General features: G+C 38.3%; 1 protein-coding gene across 3 annotated transcripts in view; it reads right to left on the bottom strand.

The window, feature by feature from the left end:
- Nucleotides 1–20,634, bottom strand: part of fnbp1l (formin binding protein 1-like) — a 154,906-nt gene that overhangs the window by 15,124 nt on the left and 119,148 nt on the right. For 2 of the 3 annotated variants that reach the window (XM_073062700.1, XM_073062701.1), the window contains exons 5-9: nucleotides 19,984–20,046; nucleotides 16,188–16,292; nucleotides 13,698–13,826; nucleotides 12,637–12,783; nucleotides 10,678–10,878 (exon numbers count right to left, since the gene is read on the bottom strand). In XM_073062700.1, the coding sequence (XP_072918801.1) occupies nucleotides 10,678–10,878; nucleotides 12,637–12,783; nucleotides 13,698–13,826; nucleotides 16,188–16,292; nucleotides 19,984–20,046 (645 nt within the window). Of the gene's footprint in view, nucleotides 1–4,422; nucleotides 4,582–10,677; nucleotides 10,879–12,636; nucleotides 12,784–13,697; nucleotides 13,827–16,187; nucleotides 16,293–19,983; nucleotides 20,047–20,634 lie in introns of all 3 variants that reach the window. The other variant, XM_073062702.1, reaches the window with a different exon arrangement.

Raw genomic sequence — 20,634 nt, 5'->3', positions numbered from 1 at the left:
CCCCTATCAGAGCATCCTCAAATGTGTAGTTCTGATGGTCATGATACAGAGTGACAGGATTGATTACTTCCTGGGTCAACCTTTCTGTAAATGACAAGCCTTAAACATAAAAAACTTCCAGATGGATATCAGGAAGAATTCCCTTCCATTGTTTGGATCTTTTCTAAATATGACTGAAGTTACATGGCAAGACATTAATCTCAGCTCGAGCTCATTTGTAGCAATAGTTTCTTATTCAGTTCTTAACTTCAAAATATCTTAAGCTGATGTTGTAACTACCTTTCTACAATAACAGAACAGAAATTGGGATACTCTATACTGTAGTGACAGCCATATGTAATTTTATTTCAATTCACAGAATCAAAAAGAGAAAAATCACTATACTTTGCAGATCAGAAGACACGACATCATACCTCTGTTAGCTATCCTTTTTAATCCCACATGCCAATTCTTAGCCTGTACCTCAAAGGCTACAGTGCTTCATGCATATCCAAGATTTTTTTAAACAAAAGTGCTAATGGTTTCATTCAGCAACTATGATTCTTTCAGACTGTGTTCTAAATCTTCACCATAAGAAAAAATAATCCTCTCCTCTAATTCTATAATCAATGACTAAATATCTATGCCTCCTGATAAATGTACCCTCTGCTAAAAGAAATGGATGCTTACATCCATTTCAACCAGACCTCTCATACCTTTAAATGTCAACTAAATCTCTCCTATCCCTTTCTCCCCAAAAAAATGATTACAGTCTATCCTATTATTCCTCATAACCAAAATTTTCCAACACTGGCATATCCTCAAATTTCCTCAGGACTAATTCCAGTTCAATTCCCTCTTTCCTGTCATGTGGTGACCAGAACTGTACATAGTACTTCAGCTGGAGCCTAACAACTGTTTCATACTATTCCTACTTCTATATTCCATCACTTTGCTAATAATTTATTCCACATTCCCTCTTAACCAGGAGTTCCCAACCTAAGGTCCACAGATGCCTCAGTTGATGGTAAGGGTCCATGGCAGAAAAAAGGTTGGGAGTCCCTGTTCTTAACTAGCTTATTGTGGCACACCGCTACATTATCACCCTTCTAACATCTGTCAGGATCTCTGGACCTGCACTCCAACACCTTTCTGTTACACTAGTCTTCCCAGCAATTGTTTTGTACAACCTTCCCTAAATGCATTACCCCACTTTTGTCCAAACTGAAATTTACTTGCTACTTTTCTTCCCTCTCTGAAAATAACTAACAATACTTAGAATAATTAGGCATCATGAGGACAACATCTGGGTTAATGCTGAATGCAGGACACAGCTACCAGGCAATGTTCATCTATAACTGAAGTCCAAAAGTCAACTGCATTACTGCCAAATACTCTGCCAGCTCTAGATGCTCATAAATGACCTAAAATTCAAGTGAGGTAGTCACAAAAATATCATGGAGGGTCAAAGTCTGGGTACTCTGTGGAATATCTCATTAATATCACATTGGGGAACCGACTCAATGGCCTAGTTCCGCTCCCCTATCTTATGGTTTTAAGCAGCATTGAGAGGTTACCTTTATCTACAGAATCAAGCTGGTCACTAGAGGAGTACTTTCTCAGGACCAGCGAGAAGACACACTGAAGATTTTTTTTTTAAAAGTTATCAGAAAATAACCTGAAAATATCAAACCATAAATACTGTAGTCTACAGAAAGAGATGAGGGGTCAGGAAAGTGGCAAGAATAAAGCAGTTCAAAGAAATTAATATCCATGTGCATGAAGGGAATCAATAGCAAATCTAATAACGGCTGTTTCATTCCATTTTACAAATACATTCCATTCCAACCAAAAATCAGTCTTCACAGATCTTTTAGTGGGAGTAAATGTAGCTCAGTAAAACAGATACTCTTGCAAAGCAAGGTGGCTTCATGTACAAAAATTAATAAACATCTTTAGGCTGTAGCAGCTGATATCGTTTTAACTTTGACAAACTGGATTTAAATGCAACCAACTCTTTGAAATCATAGCACAAGTTTCCACTCATTTGTCACAGATATAAAGCCTTCAAGAATTAGAGTGACTATAACAATTTTTCCCACACATTAAAAGTTATTCATGAGTTCAAAGGTGTAATTAAGAGTGAGTCAATTACAAAAAGGTTTTTTTAAATAGCATGAGTGCCAAATATAAATGTGCAACCAGATATAAAATTATTCACATTAACTTTAAATCCTAATGAACTGTGTATTAAATTTATTGGAAAATGCTGGAGCAGTGGCACACGTAGCAAGAATAGCAGCGGGGCCATTCCAGAATATTTTTGAAACCAATACGAAGGACCACAGAAATATCAGAGGTACATCCTTTGCCACCATTGGTAGCATCTTCAGGTGGCGCTGCCTTAAAAGGAGGTAACATGCATCAAAGGTCCCCACCATCTGAGCCATGCCATCTTTTCACATCTACCTTTGTGTAGGAGATTCAGAAGCCTGAAATTCCACACCACCAGATTCAAAAACAACTACTTCCTTTCAACTATTTGGGTCTTGAACCAATTGGCACAGCACTATAGTTCAGGAACACAATGATCACTTTAATCACTTAGCATGAAAATAAACCTTTTTGTTCCAATTCTGTACTTTCTAGTTAAATACCTTGCATAATTTATGTTCCTCTTCTGAATGCTGCATATTTGATGCTATGCACCTGCAATACTATTGCAAGTAAGTTTTTTCAGCTGCACCTATGCCTACATATACTTGTGCATATGACAATGAACTCAACTTTGACACGGGCTTAACTATCTGGGGCAAATATCTTGCTCCGTGCTCAATTATTGAAAATTCTCCAGCTTTTGTCTTCCTTCATATCTGTAATAAAATAATAGCATTGGCTCAGTTGATAATACTCTCACTTACAAACTAAAAGTTGGGTTTGAGTTCCATTCCAAACCTCAACACTCCAGTACAATTCTCAGAGTGCTGCAAGACTGAAAATGTCACTTTTCAGTCAAAACGTTAAACCAAGGCTGTACTTGTATTCTCAGGGGAGACAAAAGATGCAGGATAATAATATGGACATGGCATTCAGCCAACACTACTAATCGATGCATACAGTATTATACTGGTGCTTGTGGGATGTTATTGGGCACAAACTATTAATTGCTACAATACAGTAACTACACTTTGCATGTTGAACTTCAAGTTTATAAAAGGTGGTTTGCAACTACCATCCACTATCATTTTATTTATTGAACTAGGACATGCCAAAAGAAGATAAGGGCATTTCAACTGAAATATTGTTGGACAAAAAATCTAGATACACATACTTCTCATATTTGGGAAATTAAAAACACTGGCCACACTGGATCAGTGCAAAAGGGATGCTGCAACTTTAAATGCTATAAAATTCAGCACTGCACAGCACAAAGCCACATGCAAGCTTTCAATACACAGCCTCTTGTTCACATACAAAAAGAAATTATACTGACCCCTCAAGGATATCTTCATTGAAGGCAGCTGTTGGATAATAGTTTTCACAATGAACAGTAAAGACAACGGTCATTTTGACTCAAAAAAATGCTTCACAGTTGTAAGATCAACCAGGAAAACATAATAGTAACCATAGTGGACCAAATGGGCCATATGGGCTGCTTTTGTTACATAATGGAAACAATATTACTTTAATATAAACAATATATTCCATCATCACCCAACTTAAATAATGTGATTTCCTACCGAGGGATGATTAGACATATACATCCCTCCAAATTGCTATAAAGCTGGGGGATAATCCACTGGGTACAGGCCATAGGAAGACAATTAACTATTGTGAACTTTGGCAGAACGGGGGTGCAGCAGGGAGGCAAAAATATCTGCTACTATTTACAGAGATGCAAGATAATAGCAAATGGAAAGACTACAAATGCCTTTTTTGTATGTTAATTTGTTCCCCATTTATGTGCTTTTCTCAAGTATACTGTGAACCATTCTCATACAAAACGCTGTTCAACCAAAATCATGCAACATTATCATTTCATAACATACAACGATACACCAAATAAAACCACACTGGATTCACACTCAATGCACTTTTACATATGAAACTCAATCAAATAAATAGGCATTTTTTGGCTAACAGTGAAATATGAATAGTTATCTACATTTCACTGCATATCTACATTTCACTGAACACATCTTTGAAGAAGCAGCTGTAATTTGAGGCTTGAAGCTCATAATCCTAACATTGATCTAAGAACTTGTCTTCTGAATTAACAACTAAATGTGGGAGAGGAAATTGTGAGGAACTGCTGAGAAAAATTAAGGCTATACTTTTTTTAAGCTGTTGAACTAAGTACAGAAGGCCTTGTAGTAAACTTGCACATCACTCACATGCTACAGTCCAAACAGTTTCAAACTTGTTCAAAATAAACCAACTTACCCCCCTTTTCAAATCCTTGAAAGAAGGAATTCTGGGTTTCACTGTCTTTATTTCATTCATACAGTATGACAGTGGATCCCTGGAAAACCTGGGAGACTGGGGCCCATAAGGAGCCGAGGATGAGCAAGTTGAAGCAGGGGAGAGGTGAGGGAATGGCAGCTAACATAAAAATAAAACAAAAGCAAACTATAAACTTTGGAAAAAACCCCAGAGGGACACACCAGCAAGTAACGTGGTACTAGATGGTCACATTAATTATAATGAACTATGCATGTCACTCAGAAGTTATTTACATTAATGTACATCAGAGGGTGATGGATTTCTATAAGATAAATTATGTGAATTGAATCTAATCTTGGCTTATTATTTATTAGGTGAACACTGAAGTGCAAAAGGTGTATAAAGTATCAACAAAACAATGCAACAGACGAATTCTCCAAATTTGACCTGCGCCCTTCATTTAAATCAAATAAAAATTATCATCAGGCCACAGAAATTACATAAGTGACTGAACCTAAACGAGATATTAGTTTCAAAGCACATGCAATACTCTGTCCTCAAAAAGCAATCAATTTGTGCATTAACACATATTGGCAATTCCCCTACAGTCTTTCTGTCAGGTCAAAGCAATACACGCATTTTGGAACATCACAAGCAAAAATATTAACAAATTGAGGTTCAAATTGATATGATTACCTGCTTTCATAAAGAAGATACTTGAGTGAGAAACACAAAACCAGCAGCACATTGTCATTGACTTTTACAAAAACAGTAGTAATCTACATCAATTAAATGCATACTAAACTACAAAAATGTATCAAAATTATTTATTATATTTGGTATATAAAATAGCACAGGGTAATTTATTGAAATATACTTTAGGACATGGCAAAACCATGAATACGAGTGCTTAATACCTGTTTCACTATTCAATTAAGACCATAAGACACAGGAGCAGAAGGAAGTCATTTGAGTCTGCACGACCATTCCATGATGGCTCTTAACCCCACTCTACTGGCTTCTCACCATAACTTTCGATGCCTTTACAAGAACCTATCAAACTCCGCTTTAATTACATGCAATGACTTGGTCTCCTGAGCTGTATGTGGCAACGGATTCCACAAATTTGCCACCCTCTGGTTGAAGAGCATCCCGAACATCTTACGGCTGTTCTAAAGGGATGTCTCTCTATTTTGAAGCTGTGCCCTCTGGTCCTAGACACCCTCCACCCCACCCCACTATAGGAAACATCCTTTCAACATCCACTGTATCAAGGCTTTTCATTATTTGATGTTTTATTGAGATCCCTGCCCCTCATTCTTCTAAACTTCCGCAAGTACAGGGCCAAAGCCTTCAAATGCTCCTCATGCATTAACCCTTTTATTCACTCCTTTCAATAAATCACGGACCCCCATCACCCAGGTCATGCCTCGTTCGCATTGCTATCATTTGGAAGGAGGTACAGAAGCACGAAGGCACACAACCCAATGATTCAGGAACAGCTTCTTCCCCTTTACCATTCAATTTCCGGCGTTGAACCCATGAACACTAACTCACTACTTTTTAAAACTTATGTAGGGTTCTCAGATTATTTACTGTAATATTAACTGTTAACTGCATATATAAAATGGCTTCTCTGCAGCGTTACAATGAAATGGCTTCTTTGTATGTATCTGAAGAGGTAATGCTCTGTTTAGTTGAAATATTTGTGTTATAATTATTGATAACAGAGGAACTAACCAATGGAAGTGATATTGTTCTATCTGTATGTGTGGGAACCTGGAGTCAGTGGCGGGAGGAGAAACGAAGAGGAAGGATGTGCTGGATGCACTCTGATCAACCACCGAGGTTGGTCCTGGGCGGCGGGTCAAGGTGGTCGGAAAAGATTTAATGGGGACAGAAGGCTTCGATAATTGAGCTCCAACTGTTGTGCATGAACTGATTGAACTTTGATAAGTTTTGGCGCCTTTTTCTTTTTTTATATTGTATCGCTATTAATTACCTAGTTCTAGCAAGATTTATAAAGTGTAACCCGTAAAACGTATGTTGTATGCTGTCTGATATTGTATGTGCGAGTTTGTTCCAGTGTGCACTACATAGCGTCTGCGCAAATGGGAGACACGATTTGGGTGGGTGGATGGCTTTTCCCCTAGATAAACAGATGGCCCCAAGCATTACACTTATATTTTTGCACAATTTATTTAACTGTTTATATATATTTACAATATATTTACTGTTTGCTTATATTGACTGCAATTCACAGGTTTTTTTTTCTATTATTATGTATCACATTGTACTGCTGCCACAAAGTCAACAAATTTCACGACATATGATATTAAACCTGATTCTGTAAAGATGTGAAGGTCTTGCAATCAGATAAGACTAAAGTGGAACATCAACAGGCCAAGAACATCCGAATGATGAAACATCAACTGTTTACTCTTTTTCATAGATGCTGAGTTCCTTCAGCATTTTGTGTGTGTTGCTTTGGATTTCCAGCATCTGCAGGTTTTCTCGTGTGAAGTAGAACATTTTGGCCTCAACACTAAATGGCACGTGACATAAATTTAATACTGCGCATCAGCCAGGTAATGCCATCCCTATTGTAAAGTATGGTGGAGGTAGCATCATGCTATGGGAATACTTTTCAGCAGCAGGGACTGGAAATCTGGACAGGATTGATGGGAAGATGAATGCTGCTAAATATAGAGAGATCCTGGATAAAACCTGATAGACTCTACCAGAAAGCTTAAGCTGAGAAGTTAGTCTTTCGGCAAGACAACAATCCAATGCACACTGCCAGAGCAATCATGGAGTAGCTTCAAATGAAGAAAATTGATGTCCTTGAGTGACCCAAAGTCTTGACCTTAACCCAATCGAACATCTCTAGCAAGATCTCAAGAATGCTGTCCAATGCCACTCCCCAACTAACCTACAACAGCTTGAGCAATTTTGCAAGGAAGAATTGGCAAATCTTGCTCCATCATGTTGTGCAAAGCTAATAGAGACTTAACCAAAAAGACCACTAGGTGTAATAGCTGCAAGAGGTGGTTCAACTAAGTACTGAGCAAAGGTGGGAGGGGGGGGTGAGGGTGGGGGTGTATGCTTCTGAACTGCTGACATTTCAATTTTTGAATTTTTAAGTTCTTCAAAGCTTTATAATTTTCCATGTTTTTTGGGCTCTGCTGTGAAAAAAAGACGTGATTCACAAATAAAAATACTCAGTTAAATTGATCAAAATCCCTAGTTGCAGTACTTATTTATGCGAACAAAGTTTTGAGGGCTGAATACTTTTACAAGGCACAGTAGACCGGTAATTTCCCAACAACAAATGTTAAGCTAAGGGTCTATTATCAAGAATCAGCTTTATTCACTATACATATTTACATGTATTAGGAAATTGACATGGTGTGTTGGTGCTACATGTAACAAAAAGCAACATTCAACAATTATATAAAGGAATATATAAAATTAGAAGTACAGATATGGAATAAAATATGCACAATACATAAATTACCAGTATGCATTTACAATGTAAACAGCATTCTAAAAAGTGATTTTAAGTGTTTGCAGTGCAGTGCAATGATTGAGGTAACAGGAAAATGGTGGTGGCAATGGGAGCCTAACTAGAATGTTTGATCAAATTAAGTTCCAGTAGGATGGCAGCACCCTCAAATGCAGCAGCCACTCAGGGTCTAATCAAAGGTGTATTTAATCATCTTGTAAGTCTTTTTTAACAATTGCAGGTCTCTGCTGGATACTAAGAACATCAAGTACAAAAGGACTATCCCATCAGCGAGATGCTCGATAGTGATGGAGGTAGACTTATTGTGTACAATTGTTGTGTTGTCACCTGGACTTGCTGCACACTGTTGTGCTGAGATGGTGTGCAATCCAACAAGCTCAGTGACATTTTTATTGGGATCACAAGACCCTGTTGGACATTGGTAACGCAGAATACTACAACTTTTTTCATTGGTGAGACCGACAACAGGGGTACTGTGTTGCCTCTGTTATACCAAGGATCTGGTCTTGGCTGCGGAGTTACCTTGAACACAGCAATCTGTTGCAGTCATCCAGGGGCCCTCTGCTGAGCACACTGGAGTTATGCCAGGTTGGAGAGCTGCCCTCCAGTGTTCGCTCAGTGGAAGAACAAGCTGGATCAGGACAACCTGCAGTCATGCCATTCAGGCATGGGCTTGGGCTTTTTTTTGTGACTATATGATTTTCTAAACTCATAACTATATGTGTTAGTTGTGTCATGTGCTTTTGCAGTGTGCTATGTGCTGTTGGTAATGTGTTCAGCCTGCCCCTCGGCCACAGAGGAACACTGTTTCATTAGGCTACATTCATGTATGGTTAAATGATAATTAAACTTGAATTACCTGGGGAAGAAACTTATTTTTTTTTTTTTTTTAAAATGAGGAAATAACTTGAACAATCTTCCAAGCTGAAAGGATCAGTTCCCAAATTATAATGCTGTATTTAAGTTTAAACATCTTCAAATGTTCTTTTAAATCTCAAGATAGAAGCCATATTATCCTGGCGATTGATTATTCTTTAATCTATTTGTACTTTCTTTGAAACAGCCAAGGTCAAAAACATCTGGTACTGCATACTGACTATTCTTCAGTTTTCTTCACAGTGTACTTTGTTCACATTAATTATGGCAGAATTACATTCCAATTCAAATTTCAGTTTCCATGAATTATCAACAGGCTGTCCAGTTCCTTCACAGCGTAATACATTACAATGTTGCAGAGTGCTAATTTTCATGGAATTTATACCAGGATATGCATGCCTATGACAATGAAGCTAAACTTGAATAATTATTCAGTGGGTACCAAATTTATTCCTATTTACTATATTATCATTAGTCTTCAGAGGCTTACTTTGCTTGACCACCCTCTTTTTTTTGTAAAATAATTGCCGAAGTTTTCATTCCCCTGAATTTCTTGTGTTTCTTTCCCCACTTGCTACTGGTAGCCAACAATACCTATTCTGTCAATACCTGTTATTTTCTCATAACACTCTTGGCCATGAGGAACTGTGTTGGTTTTTAAAATGCTTCTCCTTCCCACCCTACATTCATTTTAAGCTGATTCTCATTTCTTTAGATCCTTTGGTAAGAAGAGCTCTTCTTTCTTAAGGATATAAGTTGTTTCTGTATCACATTAAATTTTCTTTTCAAAAGCTTTCACTGATCGAATGTTACTTTGACCATCTACAGACTTAACTGTTAGTCTGTCATCTTGAATGGAATAGTCTTACCTATACCTAGAATCGGAGAACATACTTTGTTTTTCTTCCTTTGTCAATACATGAAGCATCATGATTACTATCAGAAAATTACTCATACACTGTTTAGCTATAATTAAATCTGGCTAATAGCTTACTCCTACAACTAACATTATACTTATTCTCCTATTCATTTGAAGATTTCTTCATTCATAGATGTTGTTTCTTAATCTATCCCAACAAACTTTTGTTATTTTAAACATTTTGATTTGATTACACATTCAAGGGAATACAAAACCATTTTGTATAATTTAAACTTCCACTGCAGCTGGAATTATCTAAAGAATCTTCGCTGTACTGTTTTCAGAGTTGATGTATCTTTCATAAAGTATTATCACCAAATAATGAAGTACCACAATTAAAAAAATAAAACGCTGGAAATATTCATCTGGCAGCATCCATGATCCCAAAAAATTCACTGAATTGAAGCGTTAACTAGTTTGCTACACAAGGATGATATTCCAGCATTTTTGTTCCTCTTCTAGTCATATTTTTAGCATCCAGTTAATTGCTTTTCAAATACAATACTATAGATGGCTGGTCTGGTTATCATTTATTGCATTTCACCTATAAGTGGACCATAAATACATGGTTTATTAGTACTGCCTACATTCTAAAATTCAGTATGCATTCATTGCAAACTTTTAAAAGTGCATATAGACAACTTTCATAGAAGTATCCTCACTATGGTAGTAATATTCTGAAAAAGAAATTCAACCAGGTTGGTCAGAACCCACAATGACCCTGACCAGCCAGTTCTTACCAAGTACCCAGCCAGTCACAATAGCACTAAAGGGCAATTCTAGTTACTTTCTTGAAAATTAACTACAAACCTGTCAGTGTATTAACTTAAGTTTCTCCATAAGTTCCTCCTGTGATATGGAGTAAACATTGTAAGTAGATTATAGCAATGTAATTAATACAAAACTGCTGGTTCCAAAGGAAACACAAATTTACCTTGTTTTTCTTGCCAAAAAGCCATAGTTTCCCTTTGCTTTTTGCTGCTGTGTATTTTTGGTCTCCCCTTGTCTCTTGTTTATGTGCACTGAGACTGCCATCGGAAACTGCCCTATAAATATTCTGACTGAAGTCTTCAAATGGAAAATCTCCAGGTGGTTCAAAACCAGATTTGAATGATTCCACTACTATCAAGGAGTCCTATGAAGAAAACAGTAGACAGCACTTTCTGATGGGAGACAATTGCAAAAGGTATTATACAAGTGACCATGCCGCAGTTAGTATGGCAGTGTGCAGATACATTTTGATCAAGTGAAACATCACAACCAAACCCAATTCTGATCCTGTCCACAAATGATAACCACAGATTGGGGTAAAAGGCCCCAGGGCATTGAGATTCTCTTAACTCTGACCTGAGTTACAGATCAAAACTGGAAGCTAAAATGAAACACAACATCAGCAGGAATATCTGTGTTACAAGAAACAGAATTAACAGTTCAGGACAAGGACCTTTCATCAGAATTGGGAAAGAGATAAGTAAGGTCCTTGCATTTCTACCCATCTGGTGTACTCCATTTGATTTTATAATATGGCTCTCTTAACACTGGAGAAACCAAATGTAGATTGGGTGTCTGTGGGAAGACAAACCTCAGGGTTGTATACTGCATACATACTTTGATAATAAATGTACTTTAATTCTTTGAATCTTTGCTTTGTGGAGCACACTTACGCACACGATTCCTGATGCAGTGTCTCGGCCTGAAACGTCGACTGAACATTTCTTGCCGTAGACGCTGCCTGACCTGCTGAGCCCTTCCAGCATCTTGTCTGTGTTACTCTGCGTCTGCAGAATCTCCTGTGTTTACACCTTTGTCATGTGTAATTGCGAATTAGTAACTTCTCCCTAAAGCAAAATTAGCCTCAAAAATTCAAAGATATTCCTCTTGTCCTCTCTATTCCTGCATCTCCACCCCACCCCCCCCCCCCCAAATCTCCTTGGCAACTTGTGACTATTTTTGTTGAAACATCTTTGGCCTGAACTATCAATTTTGCTTTTATATCTACAGATATCACCTGATGATCATTTCCAATATTTAGTGTTTTGCTTCCCATTTCCAGCAACTGTTTTACTTTGCAATGAAATTTGAAGCTATTGGCTTGTTGCATATGCTTTAAGTAATTGTCTCATACAGAAACACATGTCAAGAATTTAGAGCATTGAACAGTACAGCACAGAATGGGCCCATCAGTTCATGATGTTGTGCCAACCTTTAAGCAGTACAACCTTATTAAACATTGTTAAACACATTTTTGAAACATGTCAAAATAACAAAATATAGTTTTAAAAAGTTACAATTGATGTTTTTTTTTCAATTTTTACAAGACAGAACATAGCTACTTCTCCAATCAACTTTCTGACCTGTAATTAAACCCATTTTTTAAAAAAAAAATTATATTGGCTTTATCCTTTCCAATGTCTTCACTGTCTGTTTTTTTAAAATTTACTGTTGAACTGAAATGTGAAACATTTCTATAGCAAAAGGCCAGGTAGATAAAATTGCCAGATCTATAAACCTCTATGCATGAACAGATCTTTCATAATATGCAAGTTCAAAAATGTGTTGGGGAGTGGGAACAGAAGGAGTTATTAAATAACTGCACTTTTTGGCAGGTTTCAGATTTTAAAAGTAGCTTATTACATAATTCCTAAATTTCATTCTCCAATTCATTAGCCTTTTTTATTTTTATATGCTTTTCTAACCCCAGCTTTAATTCAGCCCAGCCTCTTTAGTCAGTCCAGCCCCTTCACCCTCAATCCATCCACAAATCCTTTATACTATGTGCTAGCTTGAGAGTAGACCCGAGTAGTTCAGGTTCTCAGTAGTAAACTTGCTAAGCAATTAATTGATCAAGGTAATTATTTTACATGCTTTCTTTATAATTCTCCAAAACACATACTTTCCGCTCATCCACAGACTTTGCAGCACTGATCATTCCTTCCAAACACTTATTGATAATTGGAACAACCCTACGTTCAGCTTCTGCAAATCCTCTGTAACACTCGCTCAACTTTACAATTCTTCGCTCATCCATGTCTTGTAAGTTCTGCAAAAACAAATTCTCATTTAGGAAACACTAGAAACTTAATTTCATACATTAAACTACACTTCATATGTGATGCGCATAAAGAATAATGTCTTTAAACATAGACTGTGCGGGAAGTAATTAAAGGTTGTGGAAAGCGAAGTACTAGAAAGGAAGAAGGTAGGGAAAGGAGATAAATTGCTGATGGATAATTTTAAGGTTATACCAGTGTTTATCTGGCATTCTCAACAGCAAGTTGAATGGTCACATTTTGGAATCCAAATTGAAGGCTCTGATAAGTTGATATAAATACATGTCTCTCCAGTTAATGAAACAGTTTGGAAGGTATAATTTGGTATAGAGGAAGGAATGGTAAACCCATAATTTTTGTTGGGATATCATTTGATGTGGATGGTAAGAAAATTCAGATGTTACTCATTCTCTTGCTAGTAAGGATGCAGCACATCAAAAGTATATCATACTAAAACATTCAAGCTGAGGCATACAAGTGATTACTGATGGCCAGGTGGAAGATACAGGTGCTGAAGAAAGGTCTTTAATCCCCCATTTCAGAAAGCTTGTTTATTTCACAGCCCCCTTTCTATTAACTCAATCAGAAACACTAGTTTTTATGGCCTCCAAATTTGTTCCCACTTTTGTAAAGCAACAAATTAAACAAAAACATTTGCTGTTGGGAATGTTTTCTCATTAGGGAAGATCTGTAACTTGCCAGCTCTGATGGACAGGCATACTCATACTTTTTTTTAAACTAATTTAACTTTGTGTTGTTTGAAGGTTTCATAAAAAGCTACTTTGAGCTAAAATTTTAAAGATTTAGACACTGTGCTACTAAGTATATTCACAACACAATACTAAAGACAATCAGATGTATTTTGTAAAGATGACCCAGGAAAGCAAATACATGCACAGCACACCTTAAAAATCTGAGGCATGATGAATTGGAAATGTTTCTGTTGTTCACTGTTAAAGTTCTGCAGCTGAGCAGCATATTCATTTTTACTATCATCAGCCATATGGGTCCGTAGGTTTAATTGTTGCTTGGCCTGGGAATACAAAAGATGAAATTGTCAACCACCTTTTTGTTATTTTGAGCTGGAGATGTTTTAAAACCTTCCTGTTATCACCATGTCACACATAAAATAGAAATACATTTGGAGAACAATTCTCCACTGAGCCACAGAAAAGATTTCACCAACATTCCTGTCTGGTGTCAACCCAAATTAATAAAATACAGAAGAGCTGCTGGCAAGTTCAAGAACCTAATGATGGAAGCTTGAATACAAAACCTCAGCGCTGTCAATGTATTAGGCCATTCTTTATACATATTATCCATCTCCTAAGTTCTCTCAAAAGATGGTATTAAGCAGCTACTTTGATCCATTGCAGTCGTTCTGGTGAAAGTACTACAGTAATTTTCTGAGTAATTTGTTACAGGATATAAACTTAACAATGATAAAGGAACAGCAATTTACTTCCAGGTCAGGAGGGTGTAGGGCTTGGAGGGGAACATGCAGGTTGTGGTGCTCCTATCTGCCTGAAACATCCCCTGCTTGATAGGAGAGGCCGCACGTTTGGGAAGTGCAGCAATGTAGATTAGGTGATCCAGTACACACTGAAGCCATGGAGAGAATAAATATTTAGGATGGTGATACATAGAAACATAGAAAACCTACAGCACAATACAGGCTCTTTGGCCCACAGAGTGCACTGAACATGTCCCTACCTTAGAAATTACTAGGGTTACCCATAGCCCTCTTTTTTTCTAAGCTCCATGTACCTATCCAAAGTCCATTGCCGGCAGCCCATTCCATGCACTCACCACTCTGCATAAAAAAAAACTTACCGCCGACATCTCTTCTGTACCTACTCCCAAGCAACTTAAACCTGTGCCCTCTTGTGGCAGCCATTTCAGCCCTGGGAAAAAGCCTCTGACTATCCACAAGATCAATGCCTCTCATCTTGTACACCTCTATCAGGTCACCTCTCATCCTCCGTTGCTCCAAGGAGAAAAGGCCGAGTTCACTCAAACTGTTTTCATAAGGCATGCTCCTCAATCCAGGCAACATCCTTGTACGTCTTCTCTGCACCCTTTCTATGGCTTCCACATCCTTCCTGTAGTGAGGAAACCAGAACTGAGCACAGTACTCCTATATAGCTGCAACATTACCTCTCCACTCCTAAATTCAATTCCACGATTGATGAAGGCCAATACACCATAAGCCTTCTTAACCACAGAGTCAACCTGCACAGCTGCTTTGAGCACTCTATGGACTCGGACCCCAAGATCCCTCTGATCCTCCACATTGCCAAGAGTCTTACTATTAATATTATATTCTGCCATCATATTTGATCTACCAAAATGAACCACTTCACACTTATCTGGGTTGAACTCCATCTGCCACTTCTCAGCCCAGTTTTGCATCCTATCAATGTCCCGCTGTAACCTCTGACAGCCCTCCACACTATTCACAACACCTCCAATCTTTGTGTCATCAGCAAACTTACTAACCCATCCCTCAACTTTCTCATCCAGGTCACTTATAAAAATCACGATGAGTAAGGGTCCCAAAACAGATCCCTGAGGCACACAACTGGTCACCGGTCTCCATGCAGAATATGACCCATCTACAACCACTCTTTGCCTTCTGTGGGCAAGCCAGTTCTGGATCCACAAAGCAAAGTCCCATTGGATCCCATGCCTCCTCACTTCCTCAACAAACCTTGCATGTCAAGTTACAGTTAGACTCTCCCTTGTTGGAGATGCTCATTGACTAGAGCTTTGCTCCAATAGCATAAAATGGGGGCATTTAATAAGTGACATACTTCCAAAAACAGTTCTAAAAGCTCATTATGATGTATTTTCAATTCTGATTTTAATTTCTACTCATCATTAGCTGCTTGTGCTTCCTGAAGTATTTTTGTATTGAAAGAAACTGCCTATTTTCCTAAGGATAGAGTTTCAGTTGTCAAGCTTTGGGTGAAGAGTCAACAAGGGGGTGGAGTTTAGAACTTTAATGCACAAGAAAGTTGAATTCCCTTGTGTGTAGAGGAGGGTCTTTCTTTTATGTGTGGCTGCTGCCTCATATTGTTGCATAGCAGAGACATCAAACATTAAATATGTGTACGGCATCTTTCACTTAATAAGAGTCTCAATTTTAATGTATGTGGGTTTCTGGGGTAACTTGATTACAAATAAATAAAGACTCTACTAGCTTGCAAGCTGAATTATGAAAAAAATACTCACATTGACAAAGAAATGTTTTCACAGAACACTTTTAGCAGCTTATTACTAATTCACTAATACCCAACATCTGAATGCCAAAAGAAATCTACAGTTATTTAAAAAAAACAAATTTCCATGACATATGCCAGTGATATTAAATCTGATTCTGAAAAAGACCAACCTTCTCAACATCTGCTTTTGTTGCATTGTGGTCAGAGTCTAGCTTCTCATAACCTATCTGTGCCTTTTCAGTCTCCTTGCATTCTCTCTCAAATTTCCTTTTGCTCTGAAAGGAAAAGAAAAGACCATTTGATGACTGTTCTTCCAATTCAAGCTTTCACATATAAACAGCTGAAACCTAATGGAAGGAATTATTAGATCAGCACTTCAAAAGATTCAAAGTACATTTATTAATATATACAGAATACAACTCTGACATTCGTCCTCCTACAGTCAGCTATGAAATAAAGCACCATGGAACCTGTTAAAGAAAATGTCAAATACGCAACAAGCTAAAAAAAACCAAATTGCGCAAATTTGCAAAAAATGAGTGAACAACACAGAATATCAAACCACGATTCCAGCAGTATTCAGCTTAGTTCAGTTCAGCGCCGCGTCACTAGCCCACTGCAGGCCGCAGGGTATTTCTTCAACAAAGCGCCTCAGTCCGCATCGATCACCCCAATCAAACCACTCAAAAACAGCAAAAGAAAAAGTAACCAGAATCCAGGAACACATTCCACATGAACCTCAATATTCCAGAAAACGAGTCCACAGCCTTGCCAATCAACCTTTGCAATGTGGATTGCAAGACTCCTGCAAGGTTCTCTGACTAAAGTTAGTGAGATGAGAGAAGGACTGCTCAAACACAGGCAGATGGCACCAAATACCCACCCATCCTCCGTTCTCATCATTGTCAACTTCAGCCTTGCTCGACACCTCAATCTGAAAACAGCAATGGAGTTGATTACGGGGCTGCGCCCTTGACGCCTCAATCGGAGAGGAGCAATGAAGTTGATCATGGGCCCGTCTCCAAACACACACTGCTCCAAACCTCACCAAACTCCCTTGGAGACAGCAAAGTGCTAGATCCCTCAACTGGCCAAAAACGCACCATCAAAATGTAAATCACAGGTTCCATTTGCACACTGCTTAGTAGTAGAATTATATTTGAAAGAAGGAAAAATAGTAGTTTTGCGAACTATGAAGGACTTCACAGTTGGTTATGTTTTTTGCTGGCACCATCTTGAATCTTAGAATCTTGTGTTTTCCAAAATATAAAATTAGAAAATATGACATTATTTGATTATAATCAAGCATCCAGGGGGAATGGGATGTGCTGGTTGCAATGAATATTTTAAATTTTTCAGAATCAATCCAAAAACAAAACTACATTACACATTTTATACACAAATCTTTAAATAATTTGCTGAACTACATGTTATATACTTACCATTTTAAATAACTTTTATGCTGCAATTTACATTTTAAGGTTAAACAGTTGTAATAAAACATACTGCAAAAATAACCAAATGATTGACTATACTGACCTTCATACCAAGTGCCTAATCTTCAAAGAGGATATGGCTGCTAATCAGCCTACAACTGAACTGCACAAAAATAAACTAAAAATGCCTTTTCACACTTATTTTGCATAAAAATTCAAATAAAATTCATGCACTACATACAAAATGCTGGTGGAACACAGCAGGCCAGGCAGCATCTATAGGAAAAAGCACTGTCGACATTTCGAGCCGAGACCCTTTGTCAGGACTAACTGAAAGAAAAGATAGTAAGAGATTTGAAAGTAGGAGGGGGAGAGGGAGATCCGAAATGATAGGATAAGACGGGGGGAGGGGTAAAGCTAAGAGCTGGAAAGATGATTGGCAAAAGGGATACAGAGCTGGAGAAGGGAAAGGATCATGGGACGGGAGGCCTAGGGAGAAAGAAAGGAGGAGGGGAGCACCAGAGGGAGATGGAGAGCAGGCAAAGAGTGATTGTGAGAGGGGCAGAAAGAGAAAAAGGAGGGGGGGAAATAAATAAATGAGGGATGGGGTAAGAAGGGGAGGAAGGGCATTAACAGAAGTTAGAGAAATCAACGTTCATGCTATCAGGCTGGAGGCTACCCTGTCAGTATATAAGGTGTTGTTCCTCCAACCTGAATGTGGCTTCATCTTGACAGTAGAGGAAGCCATGGATAGACATATCAGAATGGGAATGGGACCTGGAATTAAAATGTGTGGCCACTGGGAGATCCTGCTTTCTCTGGTGGACAGAGCGTAGGTGTTCAGCGAAACAGTCTCCCAGTCTGTGTCGGGTCTCACCAAAATATAAAAGGCTGCACCGGGAGCACTGGACGCAGTATACCACACCACCTGACTCACAGGTGAAGTGTCGCCTCACCTAGAAGGACTGTCTGGGGCCCTGAATGGTGGTGAGGGAGGAAGTGTACGGGCAGGTATAGCATTTGCTCCGCTTACAGGGATAAGTACCAGGAGGGAGCTCGGTGGGAAGGGATGGAGGAGACGAATGGACAAGGGAGTCGCGTAGGGAGCGATCCCTGCGGAAAGCAGAAAGGGTGGGGGATGGAGGGAAAGAATTTCTTACTGTCTTTTCTTTCAGTCCTGATGAAGGGTCTCAGCCTGAAATGTCAACCGTGCTTCTTCCTATAGATGCTGCCTGGCCTGCTGTGTTCTACCAGCATTTTGTGTGTGTTGCTTGAATTTCCAGCATCTGCACATTTCCTCGTGTTTGCAAAATAAAATTCACTGTTGGTTTTTAAAAATGATACATTTTTTCAACTAGACACTTACACCTAGCACAGCCTGGGCAAAACTTAACCTAAAAAATCTCTTGGTTGCAAAAGTGAAAAAAGCATTGCAATTTATTTCTGGTCTTCTGAATACCTTAACATTTTATTAGGGTTAACTCAACCCTAGTGAGTCAAAATTGAATGCTTAATATTCTTAGAAACACTTTCTGATTGCATGAAATTTCTAGATGCACGAATACCACATAAACCAGAGTTTGCTATAATACAAAATCTCTAGAATAAGATTTTGACATGAGTCTTCCTTTTTACTAAAAAAGTTCTACAAAATGCACAGAAATAGAAGTTCCAAGAAGTGCACAATTTGGAAGAGGGAAAGGGTTAGATTGATTGTGGAATAGACTTAGGTCAGCACAACATCGTGGTACGAAAGGCGTGTATACTGTGTTGCATTATTTTATGTTCTGTGAGCTGGCCATGGTAACTCAATACCATGGAATCTGGAGTCGATGCTGAGTACTCCCTCTGCTTGTAAAATACTGTGCCACACTATTTGCCAGGTCTGTCCTGCTGATGACACATGGATTACCATAGAGGCTCTTGAAAGACATATCTCCCAATTTAGATGCAATTTCTCACATGTTTGTAGAAAGAACTTGCAAGGTTCTACTGTGGAAGGATTTTTGAAAGGTTTTACTGTTGAACGATTTTGAAAGGTTCTACTGTGGAAGTGACTTTAGATATGTCAAAACATTCAATACCTAGATTGATGCCAGATGGGATGTTCTTTAGCCCTTTCACCTCTCAACAACATTTGATAATGGAAACATAGACAGGTTGTTGTTGCTTTTGTTAATGGGAACAAAATATAACAGCCTCCGATGTGAAACATTTCTCAGCGTGAGGGAATTATAGCATGCATCACTCTGACCCCTGCTCTATTTTTTAAATTAGAGATATGGCAAGGTAACAGGCCCTTCTGGTTCAACAGCCCACGCCGCCCAATCACACCCATGTGACCAATTAACCTGCTGTGGAATGCGGGAGGAAACGCATGTGGTTACAGGGAGAATGTACAAACTCCTTGCATATAGCAGCAGAACTGAACCAGAGTTACTGGTTCTGTAACAGCATTACACTAACATGTCACCTAATTCACAGAAGACTTTGATCCAAAGTCAGCTTAATAAAAAATACATAAACTTACATTATCCATCTGTTTCCAGCACATATCCAAATACTGCTGGGCTTTACGTCCTTCCTGGAGATGCTGCAGAAAAAGCCAGAAAGTTCTAATGTTCAAGACTGTCTAACAATCTTAAAAAATCAAAACTGCCCTACAGTTTAGTCATTGATGTATTTCCACAAGATTAATGCAAATGTTTTACTTTATTTGTTCAATGTAATTCTGGGTCTGATAATTTAGCCAATGTCAATACACCAGTGATAGAGCATTGGTCATATTTATTTGTAATTTGTCCATTATAGAATAGGTAGCATGGACAGAGGTCATATGGTTCAATCTGCCCATGCCAGTACTTATGCCCTACTCTGGTCTTCTCCCATTATTTTTTTTTTCGGCGAACTCCCTATTCCACTCTCCTTCATATGCTTCTACATAAGTGCACCTACACCACTTACTTCAATTATTTACTGCAGCAGCAAATTCCACATTTTCAGCATTTTTAATTTAGCTTTTATTTAATTCTTAATAAATACGCTCTGCCCCACAAATGGAAATATTCTATCTACATCTATTTAATCCAAACCTATCAATTTAAAATCTCTAGGTCATCCCTAGCCTTTTATCAAAAGAAAGTACACTCAGCCTGCTCATTCTTTTCTGATTATATACTGT

This window comes from Hemitrygon akajei, chromosome 12, assembly GCF_048418815.1.
Source record: "Hemitrygon akajei chromosome 12, sHemAka1.3, whole genome shotgun sequence".
In the NCBI taxonomy this organism is placed as follows: Eukaryota; Metazoa; Chordata; class Chondrichthyes; order Myliobatiformes; family Dasyatidae; genus Hemitrygon; species Hemitrygon akajei.
This window is presented reverse-complemented; position numbering and strand designations above follow the sequence as displayed.